This window comes from Trachypithecus francoisi, unplaced genomic scaffold, assembly GCF_009764315.1.
Source record: "Trachypithecus francoisi isolate TF-2019V2 unplaced genomic scaffold, Tfra_2.0 Lachesis_group16, whole genome shotgun sequence".
Classification (NCBI taxonomy): domain Eukaryota; kingdom Metazoa; phylum Chordata; class Mammalia; order Primates; family Cercopithecidae; genus Trachypithecus; species Trachypithecus francoisi.
In genome coordinates, this window is record NW_022681461.1 from 512874 (window position 1) to 540770 (window position 27897).

Consider the following 27897-nt stretch of genomic DNA (forward strand, 5'->3'; position numbering starts at 1 on the left):
CTGCGGGAGCCATGAAGCCATTTGTTTTTTTTTTGTTGTTTTTTTTTTTTGAAACGGAGTCTCGCTCTGTCGCCCAGGCTGGAGTGCAGTGGCCGGATCTCAGCTCACTGCAAGCTCCGCCTCCCGGGTTCACGCCATTCTCCTGCCTCAGCCTCCCGAGTAGCTGGGACTACAGGCGCCGCCACCTCGCCCGGCTAGTTTTTTGTATTTTTTAGTAGAGACGGGGTTTCACCATGTTAGCCAGGATGGTCTCGATCTCCTGACCTTGTGATCCACCCGTCTCGGCCTCCCAAAGTGCTGGGATGACAGGCTTGAGCCACCACGCCCAGCTTGAAGCCATTTGTTTAGAGACTTAATATAACTTAACAAATTTTACTTCATCCTGAGGAAGAGGAACGAAGTGTGAGTGTGTGTGTATGTGTGTGTCTGTCTTTTCGGTGTTTATTTAAAAATTTTAATAATACAGATTAGACTACATTTATGAGTGTGACACAAACGGCTCTGACTGTAATATTTCAACCTAGATGTTAAAAATCCATCTTCTAATAAACTTTGCAGGGAAGAGGTAAGGGACAGGGAAGTATTGAACTCTGTAACTGCCTTCTACTAATCCATAAGACTTTTTTTTTGAGATGGAGTTTTGCTCTACTTGCCCAGGCTGGAGTGCAATGGTGCGATCTCGGTTCACCGCAACCTCTGCCTCCCAAGTTCAAACGATTCTCCTGCCTCAGCCTCCTGAGTAGCTGGGATCACAGGCGTGCGCCACCATGCCTGGCTAATTTTCTATTGTTAGTAGAGACGGGGTTTTTCCACATTGGTCAGGCTGGTCTCAAACTCCTGACCTCAGGTGATCCACCCGCCTCAGTCTCCCAAAGTGCTGGGATTACAGGCATGAGCCACTGCGTCCAGCCCCCATAAACCTTTTAACAGAAAAGACACCCATATTATCTCCTACTATGTCATTGCAAAGGATACTATCAAGAGAATTTTTTTAAAAGCCACAGAGTAGGAGAAAATATTTTCAAAAGACATATTCATATAAAGAACTGTTAAAACTTAACTAGAAGAAAACTACTTGATTAAAAACGGACAAAAGACCTTAATGAACACCTCGCCAAAGAAGACATACAAATGCAAAACAGCATACAAAAAGATGCTCCACATCATATGTCATCAGGGAAATGCAAATTAGAACAGCAATGAGATACCACTATATACCTACCAAAATGGCCCAAATCCAGAACCCTGCAAACACCAAATGCCGACAAGGATGTAGAACAACAGGAACTCTCATCCACTGCTGGTGGGGATGCAAAATGGTGCAGCCACTTTGGAAGACATTTTGGCAGTTTCTTATAAAACTAAGCATACCCTTACCATATTCTCCAGCTACCATACTCCTTGATATTTACCCAAAAGAACTGAAAACTTGTGTCCCCACAAACACCTGCACACAGATGTTTTCAGCATCTGTGTTTTAGTAAACATAGATGTTTTACTCATAATTCCAAAACTTGAAAGCAACCAAGATGACCTTTGGTAGGTGAATGGATAAGCTGTAATATATCCAGACAATGGAATGTTATTTTGTACTTTAAAAATGAGCTACTAAATGATATTACTAAATGAAAGAAGCCAATCTGAAACAGCTAGATAATCTATGATTCCAACTACAGGATACTGTGGGGAAGGAAAAAATGTGGATACAGTAAAAGGATGACTGGCTGCTAGGGATTAGGGAGAAGAGGGGAATGAGCAGGGAGAGCACGGATCATTTCTAGGGCAGGGAAACCACGCTGTGTGATGCTGTCATGGTGGATACATGTCATTGTGCATTTGCCCAAAACCATAGAGTGTGCACCACCCAGAGTGAGCCCCAGTGTCAACTACAGACACTGCGTGATAAGGACGCGTCAGGACAGGTTCATCAGTTGTGACCAATGCATCCCTCTGGAAGGGAATGTTGATAACAGGGGAGGCATGTGTAGGAATGGCGAAATATGGGAAATACCTGTACCTTCCACTGAATTTTGCTGCGAACCTAAAACTGCTTTAAAAAATAAAGTTTATTCTTTTTAAAAGCCCATGTATGAATTAAAACAAAATAAAATATGTCTATCTGTTGGGAGCAGTTCCCATTTCCGTAAACGGCAACTTGATGTAAAATCCTGGGAGTCTCCTTGATGTTCTTTCTCATCTGGCCCCCTTTATAAAATACACCATCAATACCTATTGATTATATTTCCAGACAAAATCTCTAATTCATCTGCTTCCCTCCATCCCAAGGTAATCACTCTGGTTCAAGTCCTCATAACCCCTTGCCTGGACTACTGTAATACCCTACTTCCACTCTGGTCTGCTCCAGTGAGCAGCCTTCTAAAGATTAGAACCTGGAATGTCTGCATCCAGATATATACCCAGAGAAACTCTTGCACATGTATACTAGGAAATTTGCACAGAAATATTCAGAGTTCTACTGTTTGTGACAGCAAAACCTGGAAATTAACACACTCTACCCTGGTACAAATGAATGCACACGACTACATGCACCAACATGAACAAATCTCAAAAAAAACACACCAGCGAGCAAACAAGCAGGTGGCAGAAGAATACATGTCACTGCATCTACATAAAACTTTAGCAACAGGAAAAATTAATATATATTATTTATGACTAAATCAATACATAGCAAAACTATTTTTAAGAAAGCAAGGCAACAATAAATAGAAAATTCAAGATAAGAAGAGAGAATAGGATATGTGAGCAGGGACAGTTATGTGAATGATATTGAACATATTAGTAACATTCTATTCCTAACACTGGATGATAGATATGTGTTATTTGTTATTCTTTAAATTATAAAATGCTATACTTGGTTAAAAAAGCAAGAGAAGTCTCAATTAAAATGGTAAAAACAAAATTTCAGACTTAATAAACCTTACCTTAATCAGAAACTCAGTTCCCTAACAATGGCAATCGCAACAATGACAATAATTAACATTTATTGAGGACATAACATCAGGCATTGTTCTAAAAGCTTTACACACACACAATATACATAAATAATCACTTAATCCTCCCAACAATCCTACAAGGTGGTAAAGTTATTTTGTCAATACAGATGGAAAACTGTAATTTTGAAAAGTTATATGACTTGCACACGCTAATAAGCTAGTAAGTGACTCACCAGGATTTGAACCCAGGCAGTTAGTTATGTTGTAGAGTACTTGGCATAGCCATTCCAAAATTCAGTCTCAATTTGGTATAATTCCTTTTCAATCTGATTTAGATGCCCAACAGTTTTTTTCAACTTAACAATCTTAACAAATGGCAATTATTACAGAATGGAGACTCTGAACACATGTCTATATATACCATAAACTCTATCTATATATACTAAGAGGACAGGTTACAACAGATCTTTATAACTTGAAAATGTTAATTTTACCAAGGTCAAGTAGCATATTAATATATATACTAACCTCTAAAACTACTTAAAAATTTCCTGAAGCCTTACCAATTTTTTCAAAGGATTTTAAAGCACTCCAGTTATCTTCAGGACTTCTAACCCTAGCAAGCTGTTATATGTATCCTCCTGCTACAGGAAACTAGAAAACTGAACAAAATATTTTCAGACACTTGACAACAGGCAGCATGAGACTGATCCTGAAAGCAGAAAAACCAACGAGGGAAGCCCTATGACTGGCCTGGCTTTCTGCCTGGGTGCACTTTCTGAACCAGGGCTGGAGAGCCATCGTGAGCAGAGCACAGAAGTTTCGCTGAGTTAAGGAGGCCGACCCTGGAGTTTGATAAGGCAAAGGCAGCTAGAATTTGAGAGCCAAGAAGGAAACCAGATAGAGAAAAAGGCTCCAGAAATCAACATGGGGGCTCTGAGTTTTTGGCTGAATAATAATCTGTGCATATGTAGGGTGGAACTCCATAAGGGTAGATAAAAGTAGCCCTGGAGAAAGGCTACTATAGACCTGCCCCAACAACGTTTACAAACAAGCCTGGAAAGGACAGACCTAATCTACAAAACATAAATGTCTGCTGGGATAAAACAACACTCTCTAAAAGAAGAAGACATCATAAAAACCTTCATCAGTACAATGTTCCTAACACCTGGCATCTAATAAAGTTACCTGGCATGCTCCGAAGCAGGAACCTATGACCCGCAACCACAACGGAAAGCAGCATAAGGAAGCAGGCTGGAAATGGCAGAGATGAGGGAAGCAGCAAAGACCTTGAACAATTACATGTATTACAGGTATTTAAAGAAAAATATAATCAGGAGAGAAATGAATGGGGAAAAAAAAACAGAACCAGTCACAACGTCTACAGATACAGAATACAATATATGAAATAAAAAACACACAAAGCAAAATTAAGCAGATTAAATACTTCAGGAGAGAGACTTAAAGATTTAAAATTGTTCTTTCTTTAAACCTTTTTTTAAAAGAAAAATCTTTAGAAATTTAAAGACATAGCAATAAAACTATCCAAAAGGAAGCAGTGAGAAAAAAGATGGGGAAAATTATGACAAGAACCTCAACGATCTTTGGGAAAACCTCAAGTAGGTTAACACTGACAGAATTCAAGTCCTAGGAAAGGGGGTACAGGACAGAATAAGCACTTAAAGGAATGATAACTAAATTTTTTCCAAATTTGGTGAAAACTGTAAATGCACAAATACAGGAATCTCGAAAGACTCCAACTAGGATGAACAGAAAGAAAACCACACCATGGTACATCATGATCAATCTTCTGAACATCTATGATAAAGAAAAAATTCCTAAAAGCAGCCTAAGTAGAAAAAGACACAGATGAGCAAAGACAAAAATGACAACAACCTTCTCAGAAACTACGCGAGACGGAGGAACGGAATTGCCTCTTTAAATACCAAACAGCAAAGAGAAAACTGTCAAATTAGAAATCATCGTGCAAAAATGAAGGTGAAATGAGGCCTCTTTCAGGCAAACCAAAGCTGAGAACATTTGTCAGCAGCCGATATGCACTCCAAGCAATGGTAAGGGAAGCTCAAGAGGAGGGAAAGTGCCGTCACATGGAAACATGTACCTGCAGGAAGAAAGGAGAGTGCTGAAAGGGAGAATCTGTGGGTAAACAGAAAAGATTTTTTCCTTACTTGTCAATTTTGTTAAAACAGTAATTTTGTTTAAAACTAAATTAAGAATATACTGTGGGTTTATAAAATGTTTAGAAGTAAATGTAGCACTACGATCAACAGAAGGGAGAGGAGATGTGGCTGCAGACTGTGCTGAGGTTCTAACAGCATACACATATGTTATGTGCTCTATTTTCAAGTAATATGTGTAGTCATGTATTAGGCAAAACATGAATATTATAAATCCTAGAGCTGTGCTTCCCAACACAGTAGCCACTGACCACATGGGCAAATGAAAGCTTGAAATGTGGTTTGTCTGAACTGAGATGTGCCACAACTTACACACTGACTTTCAAAGATTTAGTATGAGAGGGAGAACAAACTATCTCATTCTGTTTATTTTGACCACACGTTGCAACGACACTTTCATTACACTGGGTTAAATAAAATGTTTTTATAATTCATTTCATTTCTTTCTTTTGAGGTTTTAGTGTTGCTAATGGGAAATAGGGCGCTCATAACTGTGGCTCACATTATTTTTCTATAGGACACTGCTGCCCTAGAGCAGCCAGCAAGAGACAAAAAGACATACCTAATAAGCAAAAAGTAGAGACGAAAGGAAGAAGTAAAAACCATCAATCCAGAGTTAGAATAACCAAAACAATCCCAAGAAGAACTAAGCTAGAAGGCTCACACTTCCTGATTTCAAAACTTACTAAAAAGCTACAGTAATAAAAAACAGTGTGGTCCAGGCATAAAGACGGACACACAGATCAGCAGAACAGACTACAGAGTCCAATAATAAACCCTGCGTATCTGGTTGAATGATTTTTAACAAGGGTGCCAAGATCATTCAATGGGAAAAGACAGCGTTTTCAACAAATGATGGTAGGAAATTCTGAATACCCATATGGAAAAGAATGCAACTGTGTACCCTCACCTAGCCCCATACACAAATATTAACAAAAATGCATCCATGGCTTACACTGAAGACCTAAAGCTGTAACCCTCTTAGAAGAAAACATCGGGCAAAAGCTTGGTGACAACAGATTTGGCAGTGATTTCTCGGATGTGACACCAAAGGCACGGGCAACAAAAGAAAACAAACTGAAACCTTTCCAAAGACACTGGGACACAGTAAACAGGCAACCCACAGAATGGGGGAAAATACTGCACATCACATACCGGGATAAGGGATTACTACCCAGAATGCAGAGAGAACTAAAACTCAACAATAAAAACCAAACAACACAACTGAAAAACAGATGGACTGACTAGACATTTCTCCAAAAATGACATACAAATAGCTAACAAGCACATAAAAAGATGTTCGACACCATGAATCATTAGAAAAATGCAACTCAAAACTATTACAATGTGATACTACATTACATTCATTAGGATAGCTACTATGAAAAAAAACAGAAAATAGGCCAGGTGTTGTGGCTCACACTAGTAACCCCAGCAGTGTGGGAGGCCGAGGCGGGAGGACTGCTTAAAACCAAGAGTTGAGAACAGCCTGGGGAACAAAGCAAGACTCTATTTCTACAGAAAAAAAAAAAACTGGAAAATTAGCTGGGCATGGTGGTGCATGCTTGTAGTCCCAGCTACTCAAGAGGCTGGGGTGGGAAGATCGGTTGAGCCCAAGAGTTTGAGACTACAGTGAGCCATGATCACACTGCTGCACTCTAGCCTGGGCAACACAGCAAGGCCTTGTCTCTAAAAATAATAATAATATTTTAAAAACTAAAAATAGAATTACTAGATGATCCAGCAATTCCACTTCTGGGTTTATACTTCAAAGAACTGAAAGCAGGATCTTGAAGAGATATTTGTACACCCATGTTCCCAGCAGCATTATCCACAAATAGCTAAACTGTAGAAGCAGCCCAAGTGTCCACTGACCGATGAATGGATAAGCAAAATGTGGTCTATTCACATAACGGAATTTTACTCAGTCTTAAAAAGGAAGGAAATGCTGACTTATGCTGGAACATGGGTGAACCCTGATGGCATTATGCTTAGTGAAGGAAGTCAGACACAGAAAGACAAATGCTGTATGACTCCGCTTATATGAGGTACTTAGAGTAGTCAAAACTTACAGAGAGAGAATGTAGAATGGTGGTGCCGGGGCAGAGGAAATGGAGCATTACTGCTGACTGGGTACTGTTTCACAGTATGAAAAGAGTTCTGAAGATGGATGGTAGTAACAGCTGCACAACAATATGAATGTAGTCAATACCACCGAGCTGTATGTTCAGAAATGGTTAAGGTAATAAATTTTATGTGCATTTTATCACACAAAAAATATATAATAAAAAGAGTTTAAAAGAAACATTAAAAATAGGTCAAACTGAAACAATAAATTTGGTTATAAAAAAGAGTTCCAAACTAGCAGTAATTTTGAAAAATTAAATGATGTAAACTTACCAGTTAAAGACAAAGCTATCTCTTACAGTTCGGACACAGATCACTGCTTCTGCAGTAACAACTAGACAAAATGGGTAAACCACTTTGCATCTCAGGATGCAAAGAAATGTAAAAGAATTAAATTCCTTAAAAACAAGAGCCTCTCTTGGGGAGCAGCGAGCAGTTTATACGGTCTCTGAAGAGGTAAGGAGAAACAAGAAAGTGAGGGAAGAAGGGGGTGGGAGAGGAGGAGCGGGAGATGGAGGGCGGGGGATGGTGAGGAGGACAGGAGAGAGATGATCAAAACAGAAAACAGCCAGGCGCTAGATGTGGCAGTTCTGAAGTCTGGTGTTAAAGATCTCTCCTACTCCTCCCCCGGAGAGGTACGGTTTCAGGTCCCTTCCCTGGAATCTGGGTGGGGCTATGACTGCTCCCGCTGAGAGAGTGCAGTAACTCTGATTTCTGAGCGTAGGTTACAGAAGGCTATGTAGCTTCTGCCTGGTTCTCTTGGGGACACTCTCAAGAAACCCAGCCATTGAAGCCAAGAAGCCCCGTGCAGAAGCCGTGGGTTCCAGATGACAGCCTCATTTGAGGAACCAGCTGACAGTATCAACTAACATCAGGAAAACTAGGGAGTAAGCACTGAGATGACTCTAGCCCCAGATGCTGAATCCTGCCAGCATGCAAGTCTTCCCAGTGGAGGCCCATCACATTGTATAGCGGAGTTCCTGACCCAGAATCCAAAAAGGCATTAAAAGGATTATTATTTTATTCACTAATTTTGGAATGGCTTGTTACTTAACAATAGCAATTAGTATTAATGATTTAAACCAGCCATGTCAATAATTACATTACACAGCAATGTTTTACACACTAGATGAAAAGGCAGCAGTTGTCACATTAGATAAAACCAAAAACTATATGCTACCTATGAGAAACTCACTTTCAATATAAAGACACAAATAGGTTAAAAGGATGTACCCTGCAAACAGTAATCAAAAGAAAACTGTTATTGTTGTTACTGCTGTTTTAATGTCAGACAAAGCAGACTTAAGAACAAAAAGTATTACCAGGAAAAAAGAGATTTCACAATGATAAAAGGGCCAATTCATCAAGAGGATGTAACAATTCTAAATGTGTTTATACCCAGTAACAGAGCTTAGAAACAAATAAAACAAAAAGTGACAGAATTGCAAATAGCAATTAATAACTCGTAATTGGAGGCTTCAACATCATCTCTTAGGAGATTGATAAAAACAGACAGAAAATCAGAGGACTACAGGGACCTGAACAACACTATTACTGGGAGACAGTTCTCCATGGATCTGCTGCATTTCTGCTTTTGCTCCAGACCATCTTTTCAACGATATTTGGACAGCCAACCCCTTTGAAAAAGAGACAGGGTCTCATTCAGAAGAAACAGACAGGTTGGTTAACTGTCCAATAATAAAAACAATGTCTTCCTCCAGGTAAAAGGAAGTTTGCCTGCAGCCTATTATAAAAGATTTGAGCAATACAAGTTGTAGGTTCCTCAGCTGTGACACAAATCCACGGGTGCACAGTATTTACCCAGGACTCTCTGTATCTCTCCCACAGGTCTTCCAGGGAGCAGATACAAACACCAAACTCTTGTGGCTTGCTGTGCTGTGATTATAAAATCCTTTGTCTCTGACCCAGAAGTCCTATGTCTTCAGCCAGCATGCATGAAACACTGGCAGTCTAACTTGTTACCCTCCAAAAAGGAAGGAAAAACAAAATCTCAGATCCGCCACAGTCTTCAATAATTATCAACCATCTTAACCCAACTGACATTTAGAAAATATTCCACCCAACATCATTTTGAAGTTTACATGGAACAATTACTGAAACAGACCAAATTCAGAACCATAAAACAATTCTCAGTGAATCTGAGAAGACCAAAATAATACAAATATATAATCAGACACAACAAAATTAAATTATACATCAGTAACAGAAAGATATCTGGAAAAGCCTCAAATATTTGTTAATTTAAAAACACATTTCTAGGCCGGGCGCGGTGGTTCATGCCTGTAATCCCAGCACTTTAGGAGGCCAAGGTGGGTGGATCATGAGGCCAGGAGATCGAGACCATCCTGGCTAACACGGTGAAACCCCGTCTCTACTAAAAACACAAAAAACTAGCCGGGTATGGTGGCGGGCGCCTGTGGTCCTAGCTACTCAGGAGGCTGAGGCAGGAGAATCACTTGGACCCGGGAGGCAGAGGTTGCAGTGAGCCAGATTCCGCCACTGCACTCCAGCCTGGGAGGAAGAGTGAGACTCCGTCTCAAAAAAAAAAAAAAAAAACAACAACAACAACAAAACATTTCTAAATAACCAATGGTCAAAAAAGAAATCACAAGGAAAATTAGTAAAATTTGTTTTACTAAATTTAAATAAAAACACAATGTATCAAAACTCAAGGGATGCACATAAAGCAGCGACTGAGGGAAATTTATAGCTTTAAGTCTCATGTTATAAATAAAGAAAGGTCTCTGAGCAAGTATTTGTCACCAGCTTAAGAACCAGGGGAAGAAAGATCAAATTAAATACAAAGTAAGTAGAAGAAAGAAAATCATAGAGAGCAAAAATTAAAGAAATCACAAACAACAGATAAAATCAATAAACTCAAAACCTGGCTATTTAAACAAATTTAATTTGTTAAACTGTTGCTCAATTCATGGGGGAGAAAAAAGGGAGAAGACATCAATTCCAATGTCACAAATAAAAGAGAAGACATCATTACATATGCTACAGATACTAAAAGATTAAAGGATGTTATATCAATAAACTTGACAACAAAGATGGAAGAGATAATTCTTTACATTACAAAAATTATTAAAATTGACTCAAGAAGAAATAGAGAACCTGAATAGAAACTATCTATTTTTAAAAAATGAACCTACAATTTATAAACTTACCCCAAAGAAAATCTGAGGACCAGAATGTTTCACTAGTGACTTCAATTAAACATTGAAGGACGGAAAAGGGAAGGCCGAGTGTGGTGGCCCATGCCTATTATCCTAGCACTTTGGGAGGCCAAGGTGGGAGGACAGTTTAAGACTAGGAGTCCAAGACCAGCCTGGGCAACACAGGAAAACCTCGTTGCCACAAAAATTCCAAAATTAGTCAGCTGCAGTGGTACATGCCTACAGTCCTAGGTACACAAGAGGCTGAGGCAGAAGGACTGCCTGAGCCCAGGAGCTCAAGGCTGCAGTGAGCTATGACTGGCCACTGCACTCCAGCCTGGGTAATAGAGGGAGACCCTGCCTCAAAAAATAATAGTAAGAGTGGATTACCCTGATGTCGAAACAAAGACACTGTAAGAAAACAATAGATCAATATTTCTCATGAACAGACATAAAAATCCTCTATTGCATAGAGCAGCAATATATTAAAAAGATAACACTGCATGACTAAATGGGGACCATCCCAGTAATGAAAAGTAGGTTTAACATTAAAATCAGTGACCGCATTCTCCATACTAGAATTAATAGTATAAAGAAGAAAAACTATATGATCGTCTCAACAGATGCAGAAAAAGCATTTAAAAATGTGCAGCATTTGATAGGGTGATATCAGGTAGCTGGCAGACTACGATGGCCTCTCCGTTCACCCACGGAAATAGCAAGTAAACAACTACACACTGATTAAAATGGTCTTGTGGAAGCTCTGGAAACCAGTCAAGGATGTGCAACAACCAAGCAAACACTCAATCAAGAAAAAGCCACACTGAAAATGATAGGAAATGTCGTGCTGTGCTCGCCTGCACTTGCCCCAGCCTTTCCCTGGCATACCATGGGCGAGAGAGAGTGACCCAATTCCTAGTTTTCTCCCTCATTACAGAGAAAAGCATATCTGCAGGCTGCCCAAGGGACGGTTCTTCACTGCCTGACTCAGTTCAGATGGGAATGCTGGGACACTTTGGATCTCAGGTTGAAAGTTGCAGAAGGTAGGGACAAGTGCTGTAGTGCATGAAAACTGCAGGAAACTGCAGACGCCTGTGGGCACAGAGGAAAACAGCAGAACAGCTAAGTCTCTGTGAAGAAGGAGGAGTAAGGCTCTTAGAGAAATTAACACATGTAACAGCAGCCATGTATATGGGGGAATTGGAAAAAATCAAAAAACCAGACAGACAAATCCGAGGAAGATGCATACCCCAAAAAGCATAAGACCTTAGGCCTTTACACTGGACTAACTACTGAAGGTCTTTCCCCACACGGAGCCAGTCTGCAAAAATTGAGGGAAGTGGCTGTTTTTTTTTTTCAAATGACTGGTTGTCAACAAAATATCACAAGGCACACAAAGACACAGGGAAACACAACCCCTTCAAAGGAAAAATATAAATTTCTAGAAACAATCCTAAAGAAATACAGGTTTGACCTGACAAAAACAAGAAATGGGGAAAGGATTCCCTATTTAATAAACGGTGCTGGGAAAACTGGCAAGCCGTATGTAGAAAGCTGAAACTGCATCCCTTCCTTACACCTTATACAAAAATTAATTCAAGATGGATTAAAGGCTTAAATGTTAGACCAAAAACCATAAAAACCCTAGAAGAAAACCTAGGCAATACCATTCAGGACATAGGCATGGGCAAGGACTTCATGTCTAAAACACCAAAAGCAACGGCAACAAAAGCCAAAATAGACAAATGGGATCTAATTAAACTAAAGAACTTCTGCACAGCAAAAGAAACTACCATCAGAGTGAACAGGCAACCTACAGAATGGGAGAAAATTTTTACAATCTACCCATCTGACAAAGGGCTAATATCCAGAATCTACAAAGAACTTAAACAAATTTACAAGAAAAAATCAAACAATTCTATCAAAAAGTAGGTGAAGGATATGAACAGACACTTCTCAAAAGAACACATTTATGCAGCCAACATACACATGAAAAATGCTATTCATCACTGGCCATCAGAGAAATGCAAATCAAAACCACAATGAGATACCATCTCACACCAGTTAGAATGGTGATCATCAAAAAGTCAGGAAACAACAGATGCTGGAGAGGATGTGGAGAAACAGGAATGCTTTCACACTGTTGGTGGGAGTGTCAATTAGTTCAACACTGTGGAAGACAGTATGGTGATTCCTCAAGGATCTAGAACTAGAAATACCATATGACCCAGCCATCCCATTACTGGGTATACACCCAAAGGATTATAAATCTTGCTGCTATAAAGACACATGCACACGTATGTTTATTGTGGTATTATTCACAATAACAAGGACTTGGAACCAACCCAAATGCCCATCAATAATAGACTGGATTAAGAAAATGTGGCACATATACACCATGGAATACTATGCAGCCATAAAAAAGGACGGGTTCAAGTCCTTTGTAGGGACATGGGTGAAGCTGGAAACCATCATTCTGAGCAAGCTATCCCAAGGACAGAAAACCAAACACCACATGTTCTCACTCATAGGTGGGAACTGAACAATGAGAACACTGGACACAGGGTGGGAACATCACACACCGGGGCCTGCCATGGGGTAGGGGGAGGCGGAGGGATAGCATTAGGAGAAATACCTAATGTAAATGACAAGTTAACAGGTGCAGCACACCAACATGGCACATGTATACATATGTAAGAAACCTGCACGGTGTGCACATGTACCCTAGAACTTAAAGTACAATAACAACAACAACAAAAAAAACTAAATTAAAAAAAAAGGAAATACAGGTTTGAACTTACTAGACAAAGACTTTTTAAAAACTGGGCCGGGCGTGGTGGCTCATTCCTGTAATCCCAGCACTTTGGGAGGCCGAGGCGGGCAGATCACAAGGTCAAGAGATTGAGACCATCCTGGCCAACGTGGTGAAACCCCATTTCTACTAAAAAATACAAAAAATTAGCTGGGCATGGTGGCACGCACCTGTAGTCCCAGCAACTCGGGAAGACTGAGGCAGGGGAATCGCTTGAACTTGGGAGGCAGAGGTTGTCATGAGCTGAGATTGCATCGCTGCACTCCAGCCTGGCGACAGAATGAGACTCCGTCTGGAATAAAAAAAAAAAAAAAAAAAAAAAAAGGCCACATACAAAAACTGTCTGAAGTTATGTTCAAAGAGCTAAAACAAGAAAACAGAGAACAAATGGAAATCCATGCCCTCTACTCCCACCTCATAACTATCTAGAAAAGTTAACTTAAAATAGATCACATATCTAAATGTAAAAAGTAACACATAAAACTTTTAGAAGAAAACACAGGAGGAGATCTTCATAAACTTGACATAGGCAAAAAATTTTTAGGATGTAAAAAGCATGAATTATCACAGAAGAAAATGCATGAATTATAACAGAAGAAAATGACAAATCAGGAAAATTTTTACATTTAAAGTCAAAATTTAAAACATGCACTTTTGGGTATACCATTAAGAAAATGAAAAGGCAAGTCACAAACTGAGCGGATATGTTCTCTGAATACATCTCTTTGACAAAGGAACAGTATCTGGGATATAAAGGGTAGTCTTACACACCTTAATAAGATAAATATTTTTAATAGGCAAAATATTTTAATAGACACGTCACAAAAGAAGAGAGAATCGCATGAAAAGATGCTCAATGTCAAATCATCAGGGAAACTCATATGAAAACCACCACGAGAGACTGCTGTGCACCCACGAGAATGACTAAGATAAAAACAGACTGATAACACGAGGTGCTGGCGAACATGTGCAGCTACTGGAACTCTCACAGGCTGCTGGTGAGAATGTAAACCATTTGGCATTAAACACATACTATCACACAATCCAGCAATTCCAATCCTAGGCATTTATCCAAGGGAAATGAAAATGTATGACTATATAAAACTTTTACAAAAAATGTTCAAACTGGGCCTGGGAGCACGTCTATAGTCCCAGCTACTTAGGAGGCTGAGGTGAGAGGATCACTTGAACCCAGATGTTTAAGTCCAGCCTCAGCAGCAGAGCAAGGCCCCATCTCAAAAAAAAAAAAAAAAAAAAGAAATGTTCATAGCAACTCATTCATAGCCAAAAACTAGAAACAATCCAAACTGCTATCAACAAATGACCAGATAAACAAACTGGTATATGGATACAACATACCAATGGAACATCCTGAGCAATAAAAAGTAACCAGCTAATCAGCTACATATAAGCTAGAACATAGATAAATCTCAGTAACATTATGCCGAATGAAGGATGCCAGACACAGAGTATATACTATATTATTATGTTTATATGAAATTATAGAAAAGAAAAAGTTCATCTATGGTGACAGAAAGCAGATCAGTGGTTAACTGAGACCAGAGATGGGAGAAGGACTGACTATAAAAGGGCAAGAGAGAACTTTCTGTGGTGATGAACATGTTTTGTTTCTTGATTGTGGCGTGGTTATAAGGAGGTATACATGTGTCAAAACTATCAAACTGTACACTTTAAAAGAGTGCATTTGATTGCATGTAAAATTTTCCTCAATAAAGTTGATTTTTAAATAATAATATAACACAATAATACATGGCCACGATTCTATGTAATAAAAGCAACAAAAGATTAAAAGAAAAAAGCCCACTTATAATTCCATAATCCTAACAAAGTTTTTTCATTTTCTGTGTTCCTTTCAATTTCAATCTGATGCATATACATTTCATACAGCGGTTATCATTTTGTACAAAAAATTTTCATCTAGCTTATTTATGTTATACACATTTTTCACATTTCATAGGCTATACGAAATGACAACATAATATTTCATCAAGTAGTTATGCTATAATTTGTTATAACTGGTTATTCACTAATGCCTAGATATTTGGATTCTTATTTTTTCTGATTATAAAGAATATTACATTAAACATCTTCACACATAAAGATCATTTCTTAATTTCAACACTGCTTTGGATAAACTATCAGTAACCATGGTTAACTTTTTTTTGTAAGTAAAAAAACCTTTTAATTTTAGAAAATGTACTAGTTTGCTAGAGCTGCTGTGACCAAGTACCACAAGCTGAGTGGCTTAAACCGCAGAAACTCGTCTCACAGTCCTGATGCTAGAATTCTGACAGCAAGGTGACCTAAGGGCTGATACCTTGGGAGGGCTGTGAGGAAATGCCTCTCCCCACACTTCTGGGGCTTTCTGGCAGTCTCTGGTCTTCCTTGGTTTGCAGAAGCATCAGCTGGGCTCTTTCTTCATCTCCACACAGCGTTCTCCCTGTGTGCATGTCTCTATGTCTAAATTTCCCCTCTTTATAAAGATAAGAGTCATGTTGATTAGGGTCCACCTTAATTCAGTATGACTTCATCTTAACTAATCACTTCTGCAGTTCCCTATTTCCAAGTAAGGCCGCATTCTGAGGTGTTGGGGTCAGCACTTCCACATATGAACTTGGGGGCACAAATCCAAACTATAAGTAATACAGGCTAACTATTATAAACTCAAAAAGTTGAAAAATATAATGGATAGGTGAGGCTCTTCTCAGTCTTCACCAAGTCATTCCATAGAACTAATTCCTATTGGCCAAGTACAGTGGCTCATGCCTGTAATCCCAGCACTTTGGGAGGCCAAAGTGGGCGGATCACCTGAGGTCGGGAGTTTGCGACCAGCCTGACCAACATGGAGAAACCCCATCTCTACAGATAATACAAAAATTAGCCAGGCGTGGTGGCACATGCCTGCAATCCCAGCTACTCGAGAGGCTGAGGCATGAGAATAGCTTGAACCCGGGAGGCGGAGGTTGCAATGAGCCAAGATCATGCCATTGCACTCCAGCCTGGACAACAAGAGCGAAACTCCATCTCAAGGAAAACAAAGAAACAAACAAACAAACAAAAAAGAAGTAATTACTACTAACACCTTAACTTTTCTCACATTTGAGTAACATTTCAACCTCCCACAAACCAGCATTTGGTGCTACTGATGTACCACAGATTAAATATAATATGGTAATTTTTATTCACTAAAAATAGTAGAGAGGCGGTCTCTCAACACATAAACATTTAAACTTTGTTCCCACTTGATGGGTCTTTGCAAGGTCCCTGGTGTGTCTCAGAATCACAGAATCACAGATTCTAGAGCTAAAAAGCTTGAGAGTGAGCCTGCCTTTACGTGCGCTGGTGGCAACACATTTTTCACGTGGCTTTAGGGCCACACCTAGGCCCAACATGGTCTGCCACCTCCTAGCTAGTAAACCACATTTCAGTTCCCTCACCTATAAACAGGGTGACAACATCTACCTTCATGGAGTTGTGAATAGTTCACAAGATAATGCATGCATAGCACATATCAAGCATTCAGTTAACAGTAATACCATCCTTTTGAAGATTAAAAAAAATTGTGGTTTAAAAAAAAAACAGAAAATTTACCATCTTAATCATTCACACTATTGTGCAACAGAAATTCTTCATCTTGTAAAACCTAGACTCTACCTTCATTAAACAACTCCCCTATCACCACCCCCCCCAGCTTGTTCTACTGTTTCCATAAACTTGACTACTATAGAATGCCTTATTTAAGTGGAATCATACAGTATTTGTTTTTTTTTTTAATATATAGGAATGAGGCTATGTAATTTGTGAAAGATCTCACTGGCAGAGCCAGGACAAATCTGGATGGTCTGATTCCCAAAGGAGTGATGCATCTGAGGTTATTTTGTAGTTTCAGCTGAACTACGAAAGCCTCCTGACAGCCAGAATTTTTATAAGCACTCTTTATGTCTACCATAGAGTAAAGTACTATTCAAACCACAAAGCTTTTAAAAGACCTGGAAATCACGATTTATGGGTTTAAACACACTTGGTTCCTCTGCCATGCTGCTAATTTATAGAAACTCCAGTGTTGTCAGATCTGATAGGAACAATAGTCAAACTAAGACAAAGTATAATAATCTCTAGGTCAAAAAGAGTAAGCCAGTTACAGTTACCAGCTCACAACGACTGGATCGCGGGAGGGACAGCAGCCCCCTAAAGAAATGCACATGTGGTCTGGGAACTCACTGAACTTCAAAACAGATGTCGTGATCAGGCAGCCACGTGTAGTGCAGACATCCACACATCCTCACTGCTGGCTATTCATTAAGAAATACCTCCCACTACAGACATCACTGTTTAAATTTACTTTTCACAGGGGTTTATCCCTAAATGTTCCAAGGAGCATTATTCAGGCAATTTAGGTTGAAATACAGTGAGCTCATGTCTTAGAAACATAGATTCCATCTGGAAAGTACAGACTTAACAATTTGCTTCCCTTCAGACTGAGGCTGGGGCACAACAGGGGAAGATGCATCAGGAGGGGCTGGAGGATAGAGAAGGTGAGCTGGTCAATGTTTTACTAACTAAGCCAACTCGAGTTAAAGTTATAGTCTAATGGAAAAGCCAACAAGATCATAAAACAAAACAAACCGAAAATGTAAAACAGGTCATCCGGAGAACTTCAGTAAATATCGCAAACATCCTGTTCCTAATTGGCAATAGATGTCTTGATCTGGCCCATCTGAGCAGTGGCAAATCACTAAGAAACAATCTGATACAATTAGAATTATAATGAGCAGAACTCCATGTAAATGAAATGAAAAAACAAAATAAAACAACACTCCCAAACAAAATAACCTGCCGGGCACGGTGGCTCAAGCCTGTAATCCCAGCACTTTGGGAGGCCGAGGCGGGTGGATCACGAGGTCAGGAGATCGAGACCATCCTGGCTAACACGGTGAAACCCCGTCTCTACTAAAAATACAAAAAACTAGCCGGGCGAGGTGGCGGCGCCTGTAGTCCCAGCTACTCGGGAGGCTGAGGCAGGAGAATGGCGTGAACCCGGGAGGCGGAGCTTGCAGTGAGCCGAGATCGCGCCACTGCACTCCAGCCTGGGCAACACAGCGAGACTCCATCTCAAAAAAAAAAAAAAACCTACCTAGGAACACAAATGGTATCTCGTTTTACCCCTTTAGGGGAGGCAAATTTTCATACTGGGAAGTTTAAGAAGTTCAGTGCATTCACATTAATGACTCAGGAGACAGCTACCACTCCCCCAAAACATGCACATATAAAGACATTTTAAAAATTCACAATTAGACTTCATGTGTGCAATGAAGTACTGATCACACCAAATGGACTTGAAATACCGAAGATGGGAATAGCAGCAATTTCCACATTCCAGAGCCCTGTAAAATGATGCTAAATGCCATACTTACCCTGCAAAACTATGAAATGCCGAGCAAATTTGTTTCCGACTAAATAAAATCATGATATTTAAGAAAGCAATGGCATTTTGTGGATTTACTAAATGTACTTGCTGATTTTAGAACCTACCACCAATTCTACTACCCTAATAAAGTATGACAGAAAGTTTTTGTGGTTTCCAAAGCTCCAGGGAAAATACACTTACAAAATTATTAAAAAAATTTTCCACAATTTCTCTTTTTCAGATGCCTGTTACCAGCCACTTCTATTCAATAATAGACAGGGGGTGAAACGGAAAAGGATTCAATTTTATTGTAGTCCCTGATCTATGCTCTAGGGACAGAAAAGGACACCAAAAGGCAGTGAGGATGGCAGAGGAGAAGACAGCGTCTTCCCAGGCAGCTGCCTGGGAACATGGCAGAAGGAGTGAGGGCAGCTGCTGGGATGCACTGTCTCCTGCTCCTCCCTCTCGCACATTCTAGTGGCTTCTGTCATGGATCCCACCACATCTTCCCCTTATACTTCTCAGGGAAAGGTCTATCTTCAACCACAAGACGTCGGCATTGTCTTAGAGGAAAACACACTGCCCGGTTCCCAGAGAAGACGGAATGTCCACCCCCTCCCCAGGAGGGCAAAGCAGAGGAGGAACAAGTGTAGGATGACTGTGACAGGACAACCGTATCATATTCAGCTGTCTCCACTTTGCCCAAGGTCACACCCCCATCCCATAGTGGCCACATCTCAAGGACTGATGGCTGTAGAGTTACAAACGTCCAGCCCTCCTGTCCCAGCACAGGAAAGCTCTGAAGGGCCTCCCGCTTCTACCCCACAGGCACAGCTGATGGTTCTGAGGAGACTGCACTGCAGCTAAACTTTTTCCTCTGCACAGTCCTGCCTCCTTCCTTTCTACTCCACAGCTGTTCCTCCCCAAAGCACTCCCTGAACACTAATCTCCATCTCAAAGTCACAGTTCCTGAGAGCCCGACCTATGACATCATCTCTCAACCCACTGTCTCTCCTTTCTAAGAGAACTGATCTAGTTGGTCTGTTCAGGAGAGAAAATTAAAAATGCCCCACCCCACTTAGGTCCTTCTTCCTTCCTCTTTCCAACTTGCCTTGCCTGTGGAAAGGATGCGTCCTGGCCTACTGCTGCACCATGCTGGGCTAGGCAGGCTCAGTCCGAGCCAGGCAGGCCTCTGGGGGCTCAGCTCACCAGTGCCTGGTGGATTTATCTACTAAATCCAGAGGAGCCAACTGAACCACAGACACAAGCAACATTCTTGAATCTCTTTAGGTGTAAAGGAACTGTCCAATTGCCTACCTCTGGTATCTTATTCTCCACTAGTTCCTAAGACAGGAGACGACTGACAGGTGTTATTAGTCTCCTAAAACCTAACACTATCCTCCACTGCTCCACTCCCACTGCTCCAACATCTAAACCTGCCAATTCCTGCCCTCCTGCACTGTGCTGAATGTATTTTCAACAAAGAAGCTACCATCTGATTTATATTTACTTATGTGTCCCCCAGCCCCTATTTAAACCCTTTCAATTAAATGTCTTGCCTTTCAAGTTAAGTGAATTCTTTACTATGGGCCAAGTGGCCCATTGGGATCAGACCCTATCTAAACCTTCTTGAGTACCTAAAATTTGATCAATGAGATGGCCGTTTTTCTTATCATTAGCAAGAAGAATGTTTCTAGCTATCTCTCTGCCTGCACCTCAAATCACTTTCAGGTCTCCTAGTACCATACAGGCCCTGAGCCTCTGCTCACTTGGGGCCTTCTTCTTCATGTTGCAAACTCAACTGTCCCCCTCTGGAAACCTCTTAACCACCTCTGCAGTCTCTCTGCACTCCTACAACAAAGTGTCTCTCCCTTCCCTCTGGCTACCTCAGTGCCTTCTGCATGCTGTTCCACCCCTTCACTTGGTAAAATGCAATAAAATCACCAGATCCTCAAAGGCAAGACCCTTTCATCCCCAACACCTGGTTGTACACAGTAGGCACTCAGGATACAATTGTGGAATAAATGAGGGATGGAGGATGAAGAAAAAATGGGAGGGGAGCCAGGGAGAAAGCAGGGGCATGAGAAGCATGACAGGTGCCATATTACAACACTCTCGCAGCACTGTTGCCTCACACCACTAATTTATAAACAAACTCACAGTCCTCCAAAATGTGTCCCAAACTATTTTTCTAACCTTAATTTTAACTTCTCCCTCTAGGTACCTCATTCTCCAGCCTAACCGGAGTAATCACTATGTCTTAGCCATGGTCAACTTTGTCCACTCTCTTCTCTCCATGTGGAAGTCCCTCTCCTAACCCCACCACATTTTGCCACAAAAATTCCTATTCATTTCTTTACTGATTCAACAAATAATCACCGAATGCTTACTTAAGTGTGCCAGGCACTATCCTAGTCTGTACAAGGTCTCTGCGCTCATGGAACATGTAACTATTTGGGAGGTAATGGGGAGACAGAAAAAAACCTAGCACGTCAGGAGCTGACTAGCACGAAGACTGCGTGCAAGCGAAGAGAGTGAGGGTCTAGCACAGGATGATGAGGCAGGTCTCCATGAGGAGGTGACATCCAGCAGTGACCCAAGCGGTATCCAGAGGAGCTGTGTTGTTCTCGGAGAGGAGCAGTGAAGACAGATGCTTCAACCCCTAACCCCCAGGAGGGAGCTGCTGGGCACACGTGGGGAACAGTGAGGAGGCCACTGTAGCTGAGAGAAGTGAGAATATGGGAGAGAAAACCAGTGATACCCCACAGCCAGGTCACAGAGGGCCTCATGAGCCAAGCATGGACTTTGCACTTCACTTTGAATAAGACAGGAAACTACCCGAGGCTTTTGAACAGAGACACTTACAAAGATCCTTCTGGGCTGGGTGCGGTGGTGCACACCTGTAATCCCAACACTTTGGGAGGCCAAGGCAGGAGGATCACCTGAGGTCAGGAGTTCGAGACCAGCCTGGCCAACATGGCAAAACCCCATTTCCACTAAAAATGCAAAAATTAGCTGGGTGTGGTGGCAGGTGCCTGTAATCCCAGCTACTTGGGAGGCTGAGGCAGAACAATCACTTGAATCCGGGAGGTGGAGGTTGCAGTGAGTTGAGATCGCACTAGTGCACTCCAGCCTGGGCGACAGAGTGAGATTCTGTCTCAAAAAAAAAAAAAGATCCTTCTGGCTGGGACTCTAGGAGAGCATGCACAAAGACACTGCAATGTTCCTGGAGAGGGTAACAGTGGCATGAACGGGGGAAGAAGCAGTGAGGCTGGTAGGAAGTGGTCAGATTCTGGACATGTGTCACAGATAAAATCAACAGATGGGATGGATTGACAGACTGGAGGTGAGATGGGAGAGTAAGAGCAGTCAAGGATGACGCCAGGGCTTTTGACCTGAGGAAACAGGAAGAATGAGGCTGCTTCTTAACTGAGTTAGGGAAGCCTGGAGGGGGAATAAAATGTTGGGGGAAAGATCAGGAATAAAGTTTTGGGGGAAATATCAGGAAGTATTCTGGAACATATTTAGTTTGAGATACTCATGGTCACCCAAGTGGAGATGTCACACAGGCAGTTGAAAATGTGGGTCTCGGCCGGGCGCGGTGGCTCAAGCCTGTAATCCCAGCACTTTGGGAGGCCGAGACGGGCGGATCACGAGGTCAGGAGATCGAGACCATCCTGGCTAACACGGTGAAACCCCGTCTCTACTAAAAATACAAAAAACTAGCCGGGCGACATGGCGGGCGCCTGTAGTCCCAGCTACTCGGGAGGCTGAGGCAGGAGAATGGCGTAAACCCGGGAGGCGGAGCTTGCAGTGAGCTGAGATCCGGCCACTGCAGTCTAGTCCGGGCGACAGAGCGAGACTCTGCCTTAAAAAAAAAAAAAAAAAAAAAAAAAAAGAAAATGTGGGTCTCGGGGAAAGGTTCGACCTGGAGATGTAGGCTTAGGACCTGTCAGTGCATGTGTGCACACATGTACACACACAAACACACACACATACTTTATAATTCTTTCATGGCTTTTTCCAGTGATCTTGTAACAGATCACTTCAAAATAAAACAAAATTCTGGGTAGTCTTACCTTTTAGAAAAAGGGAAGGGAAAAAATTCTGAATTATTAAACTTTAACATAATTTTAACCACTCAGTAGTTTTTTATTTTGTGCCTGCTATGTGTTACAACACAAAACAAAAAGAACACGAACAAAAAGACATGGCCCAATTCTGTGGAATATAATGTTTGAAAAGCTGACAAATCCTATTTAAATGGTTGCTTCCTTAATTATTTCACACAAAAAAATTTTTTTAAGTTTGCCATTCAGAAATCAATGCAGGTATTTCTTTAAAGCCACAGTGAAGACTCAGCCCTGTGCCATCCTCAGCAGTTGGAGGCTAGTGAAAGAGGCCTGAGGGGCCAGGGTCCCAGCCGTACGGTGCGGCTGTAGTGCAGTCACGCCACCACCTGGAGTGCAGCCTAACTGTTCTTCATGCCGGTGAGTGGTTGCCAGAGCTCAAGGCTGGTTTCAGGGGTGAGAAATCTTTGGAAGCACATACCTTACTTTCTGTGTTGCATCTAGCCCATGGATGAATAAAGAACCACAGTTTCCAATGCAAAATTATTTAACCTTATCGTGTCCAGATTTTTTCCTTCTTGTGGGTTCTTGATCTCACTGACTTCAAGAATGAAGCTGCGGACTCTCGTGGTGAGTGTTACAGCTCTTAAAGATGGTGTGTCCAGAGTTTCTTCCTTCAGATGTTCAGATGTGTCCGGAGTTTCTTCCTTACGGTGGGTTCGTGGTCTCGCTGACTTCAGGAGTGAAGCTGCAGACCTTTGCCACGAGTGTTACAACTCATAAAAGTAGTGCAGACCCAAAGAGTGAGCAGCAGCAAGATGTACTGTGAAGAGCGAAAGAACAAAGCTTCCACAGCGTGGAACGGGACCCGAGCTGGTTGCCGCTGCTGGCTGGGGTGGCCAGCTTTTATTCCCTTATTTGGCTCCGCCTACATCCTGCTGATTAGCCCATTTTACAGAGCCCTGATTGGTCCATTTTTACAGAGTGCTGATTGGTGCGTTGACAATCCTTAGTTACACACAGAGCACTAACTGGTGCGTTTACAATCCTCTAGACAGAAAAGTTCTTCACATCCCCACTTGACCCAGGAAGTCCAGCTGGCTTCACCTCTCATTGTCAGATTTCTTTTTGTAACTTCACTCCATTTTACCAGTCTGATCTTGCATTAGATTCAATTTCAAGTATGAACCTTTGAATTCCACTGTCATACCAAATACTATTTAGACCATGAGTTTATCCTTCTGTTTTATTTTTCTGAGATAGTCTATATGCAATATTTGCAGAAAGTAAAAACCAAGTCCATAAAATACCTAACCTATGTTACTTTTTCAACAGTGATTGCAAACACGTTTCCTAACAATGATACATCAAGGTCATACTGAGACAGCCAGGTGACAGGGGTCCCTGGAGAAACTCCAACCAGCCTGCCCACTGACTGTGGTGGAGCCTTAGGAGGTTCACAACATTTGCAGCAGAGAGGCACCTGGCCCCTCCTCTTCCTGTGAGGAACCTGGGATTTGAACGGCAGGCAGGAAGCACTCCAGCAGGGACTCTGGTCTAGCAAGAGTCCCTTTTCTTCCTTTTTACCCAATAAAACCCATTCTCACTCACCATTCAAATTGTCTACAAGCCTGAATTTTCATGGCCATGGGAATAAAGAACCCCGTCCTTAGCTGAACTAGGGAAAAGTTCTGCAACAATCCTATATTTGAAAGTTCCAAGTGTGGAGAATAGAGTTCGTGATTAACCTAAAGAGGAATTCTTGTGAGGGTGCAAATCAAAGAGAGGGATATTTTAAAAAGAAACTTATATACCAGTCCTTTATTATTTAGTAAATTATAACATGGAATAAAGGTATTACTTGAAGGCCACTCTCTCTTTTGGCAAGATCTTGTGATGACCTCCAATTGTTGTGTTTGTGCCATTTCAGCCACCATGGAAATGAGTGTCAGCTGACTGTATTAGTCCATTCTTACATCGCTATAAAGAATACCTGAGACTGAGTAATGGAGGCAATGAATAATTTATAAAGTAATTATAAAGAAGAGTTTCAGCTGGCTCATCGTTCTACAGGCTGTACAGGAAGCATTGCAGCATCTGCTTGGCTTCTGGGGAGGCCTCAGGAGACTTATAAGCATGGTGGAAGGTGAAGGGGGAGCACGTACGTCACGCAGCCAGAGAAGGAGCAAGAGAAACAATGGAGGTGCCACACACTTTTCAACAACTAGACCTCGCAAGAACTATCATAAAGACAGTACTGGGGGATGGTGCTAAACCATTCATGAGAAACCACCCTCATGATACAATCACCTCCCACCAAGCCCAAATCACCCTCAACATTGGAGATTACAATTCAACATGAGTTTTGGGTAGGGACACAGATCCAAACCATATCAGTGATAAACTTATATATTATGAACTCACTTCCGGATTGTGCAAAGGAGTAAAATTAACTGAGGCTGGGAAGAAGGATGCATATCCTTCTTGCATTCTTGAATGCATATATCTTTACAATGAATGGCAGTGAAAAAACAAATAGAAATTAAAGCAATTTTTAAGAAACTGAAAGTACTTTGTTAAATTCACTATTTATTCATAAAATCCTTGAATACATAAGATTTTTTTTCCCGCAACTGTGTCCATGTGTCCCTGAGTTTCAAAAACCTTCAAAGAAATGTTTTTTCAATGCCCCAAACAATATTATTTCAAAATGCTCTTGGCTTTTAGTAACAAAATCCTGAACCGAACAGCTCAAATAGAAAAGGGAAGAAATTCGAGCATTTATGCCTGGGAAAGACTTGATCCAGGGTCCACACAAGGTGAATATGACCTGTTTTCTCTTTCTCTTTTTCTCAGCTATGTTTTGTCGGGACTAACTCCATTTCCAGAGAGGCTCTGATCTCACGGTTCCACATGACCAAAAGCAACTTCAGGGATTATGTGCTACAATTCATGCTCATCAGGAAAAACACAATCCACTTCCCAATCTTGCAAACAAATGTTACAGCCCTGAATCTCACCAGCCTTGATGGGGCTTATCTTGACCAACCACTGTGGCCAGAGGAACAGAGAAGCAGTGTTGGTTAAGCCAGGTAGGACCCACTCCAGGAGCCACATAAGATACCTCTCACCCAGAATGAATCATGCACAGCTGGGAAATTCAGGGTACTATTACGAAGGTGGGAAAGGAGGGGAGATGGATACTGGAAAAACAATGAATAAATATCCCCTATACAGGCAAATACAAAAATTCAATTATCAATTAATCTTTAAAAAAGTAACACCCTGAGGTTGTAGAAAGTCAAGCAAATAGAACATAGGTAGGAAAAAATATCAGTAATGTGTTTGTTACTTAAAAGTAATAAAAACAGTAGATGGAGCTGTAGAAGAGGAATCGCTAACATCCCAGCCTCGTCTCTGAATTTCACCTTGCCTTTGCTATTTTTCACTAACCACCTTATTTTCCCTTTTAAATTGCCATTCAAACTTGAACAATAATTATTTCCCTACGTTTCCATATCTCAGCCAGGCTAGTAAGGGCATAAAACCATTCCAGGTGTTCGCAGCCGCCGCCGCGCCGCCTCTCGCTCGCCGAGCTCCAGCCGAAGGAGAAGGGGGGTAAGTAAGGAGGTCTCTGTACCATGGCTCGTACAAGGCAGACTGCCCGCAAATCGACCGGTGGTAAAGCACCCAGGAAGCAACTGGCTACAAAAGCCGCTCGCCAGAGTGCGCCCTCTACTGGAGGGGTGAGGAAACCTCATCGCTACAGGCCTGGTACTGTGGCGCTCCGTGAAATTAGACGTTATCGGAAGTCCACTGAACTTCTGATTCGCAAACTTCCCTTCCAGCGTCTGGTGCGAGAAATTGCTCAGGACTTTAAAACAGATCTGCGCTTCCACAGCGCAGCTATCGGTGCTTTGCAGGAGGCAAGTGAGGCCTACCTGGTTGGCCTTTTTGAAGACACCAACCTGTGTGCTATCCATGCCACACGTGTAACAATGATGCCAAAAGACATCCAGCTAGCACGCCGCATACGTGGAGAACGTGCTTAAGAATCCACTATGATGGGAAACATTTCATTCTCAAAAAAAAAAAAAAAAAAAATTCTCTTCTTCCTGTTATTGGTAGTTCTGAACGTTAGATATTTTTTTTCCATGGGGTCAAAAGGTACCTAAGTATATGATTGCGAGTGGAAAAATAGGGGACAGAAATCAGGTATTGGCAGTTTTTCCATTTTCATTTGTGTGTGAATTTTTAATATAAATGCAGAGGCGTAAAGCATTAATGCAAGTTAAAATGTTTCAGTGAACAAGTTTCAGCGGTTCAACTTTATAATAATTATAAATAAACCTGTTAAATTTTTCTGGACAATGCCAGCATTTGGATTTTTTTAAAACAAGTAAATTTCTTATCGACGGCAAAAAAAAAAAAAAAACCATTCCAAGGAGAGGAAAGAAAATTTCTGCCAAGTACAAATCTGTGCATAGGTTTGGCATGTCTGGAGCCAGTGCAGCAAGATGCTAGGATCTGGAAAGATCAGGGAGTGGCCTTCATGGTATGTGGGTGCAAAAATGGAAAATGGAAAGATATTAGGGTTGAGAAAAGGTGAAGAGAAGCTGCATATACCAAGGTAGCGTGGATTTTACCAAAATTTATGACTGGTTAATAAAGTTGGGGTGTGTACTCCAAATAGTGCACAAGATAGTCCACTGAGATGTGAAAACATTAGAATGTTTATATGTAAGAAGAAATCAAGCTTTATTAATATTTCACAAATGTACTTGCACTACAACCTTAGCCAGTCTAGATGTTAGATGGTCATGTGTCACAAGTAGTCCAAGTGGGACCCTGAGGGAAGGGTGGGGATTCCACCTCACAGAGGGCTGGCAGGAGCCACTCCAGTTCCCACTTCCTCTCAGGATATGCATTATGGTTTCCACGTGACCAGTAAGGAAGGTCTGCTGATTATGCTATCTAACTTAAGGAACCATCAGATGGACACCTGGCTTCAAAGGATCCCTGCAAAGAAGTCAGAGATTAAAAATACCACTATGAATGCAACCTAAGAAAACTGGGAAATGGTAACACAGATACTTCTGCAAGCTAATCATCAGCCTCATTAAAAGGTT

General features: G+C 41.3%; 2 protein-coding genes across 9 annotated transcripts in view; one reads left to right on the top strand and one right to left on the bottom strand.

Annotated features, from left to right (window-relative positions):
* FANCC (FA complementation group C) overlaps positions 1-27897 on the bottom strand; it is a 216873-nt gene that overhangs the window by 108287 nt on the left and 80689 nt on the right. The window lies entirely within an intron of this gene.
* LOC117098266 (histone H3.3A-like) lies at positions 26336-27136 on the top strand. Its single transcript, XM_033236627.1, has one exon. It carries the CDS (start codon positions 26410-26412, stop codon positions 26818-26820), a length of 411 nt encoding a protein of 136 aa, XP_033092518.1. The 5' UTR covers positions 26336-26409; the 3' UTR covers positions 26821-27136.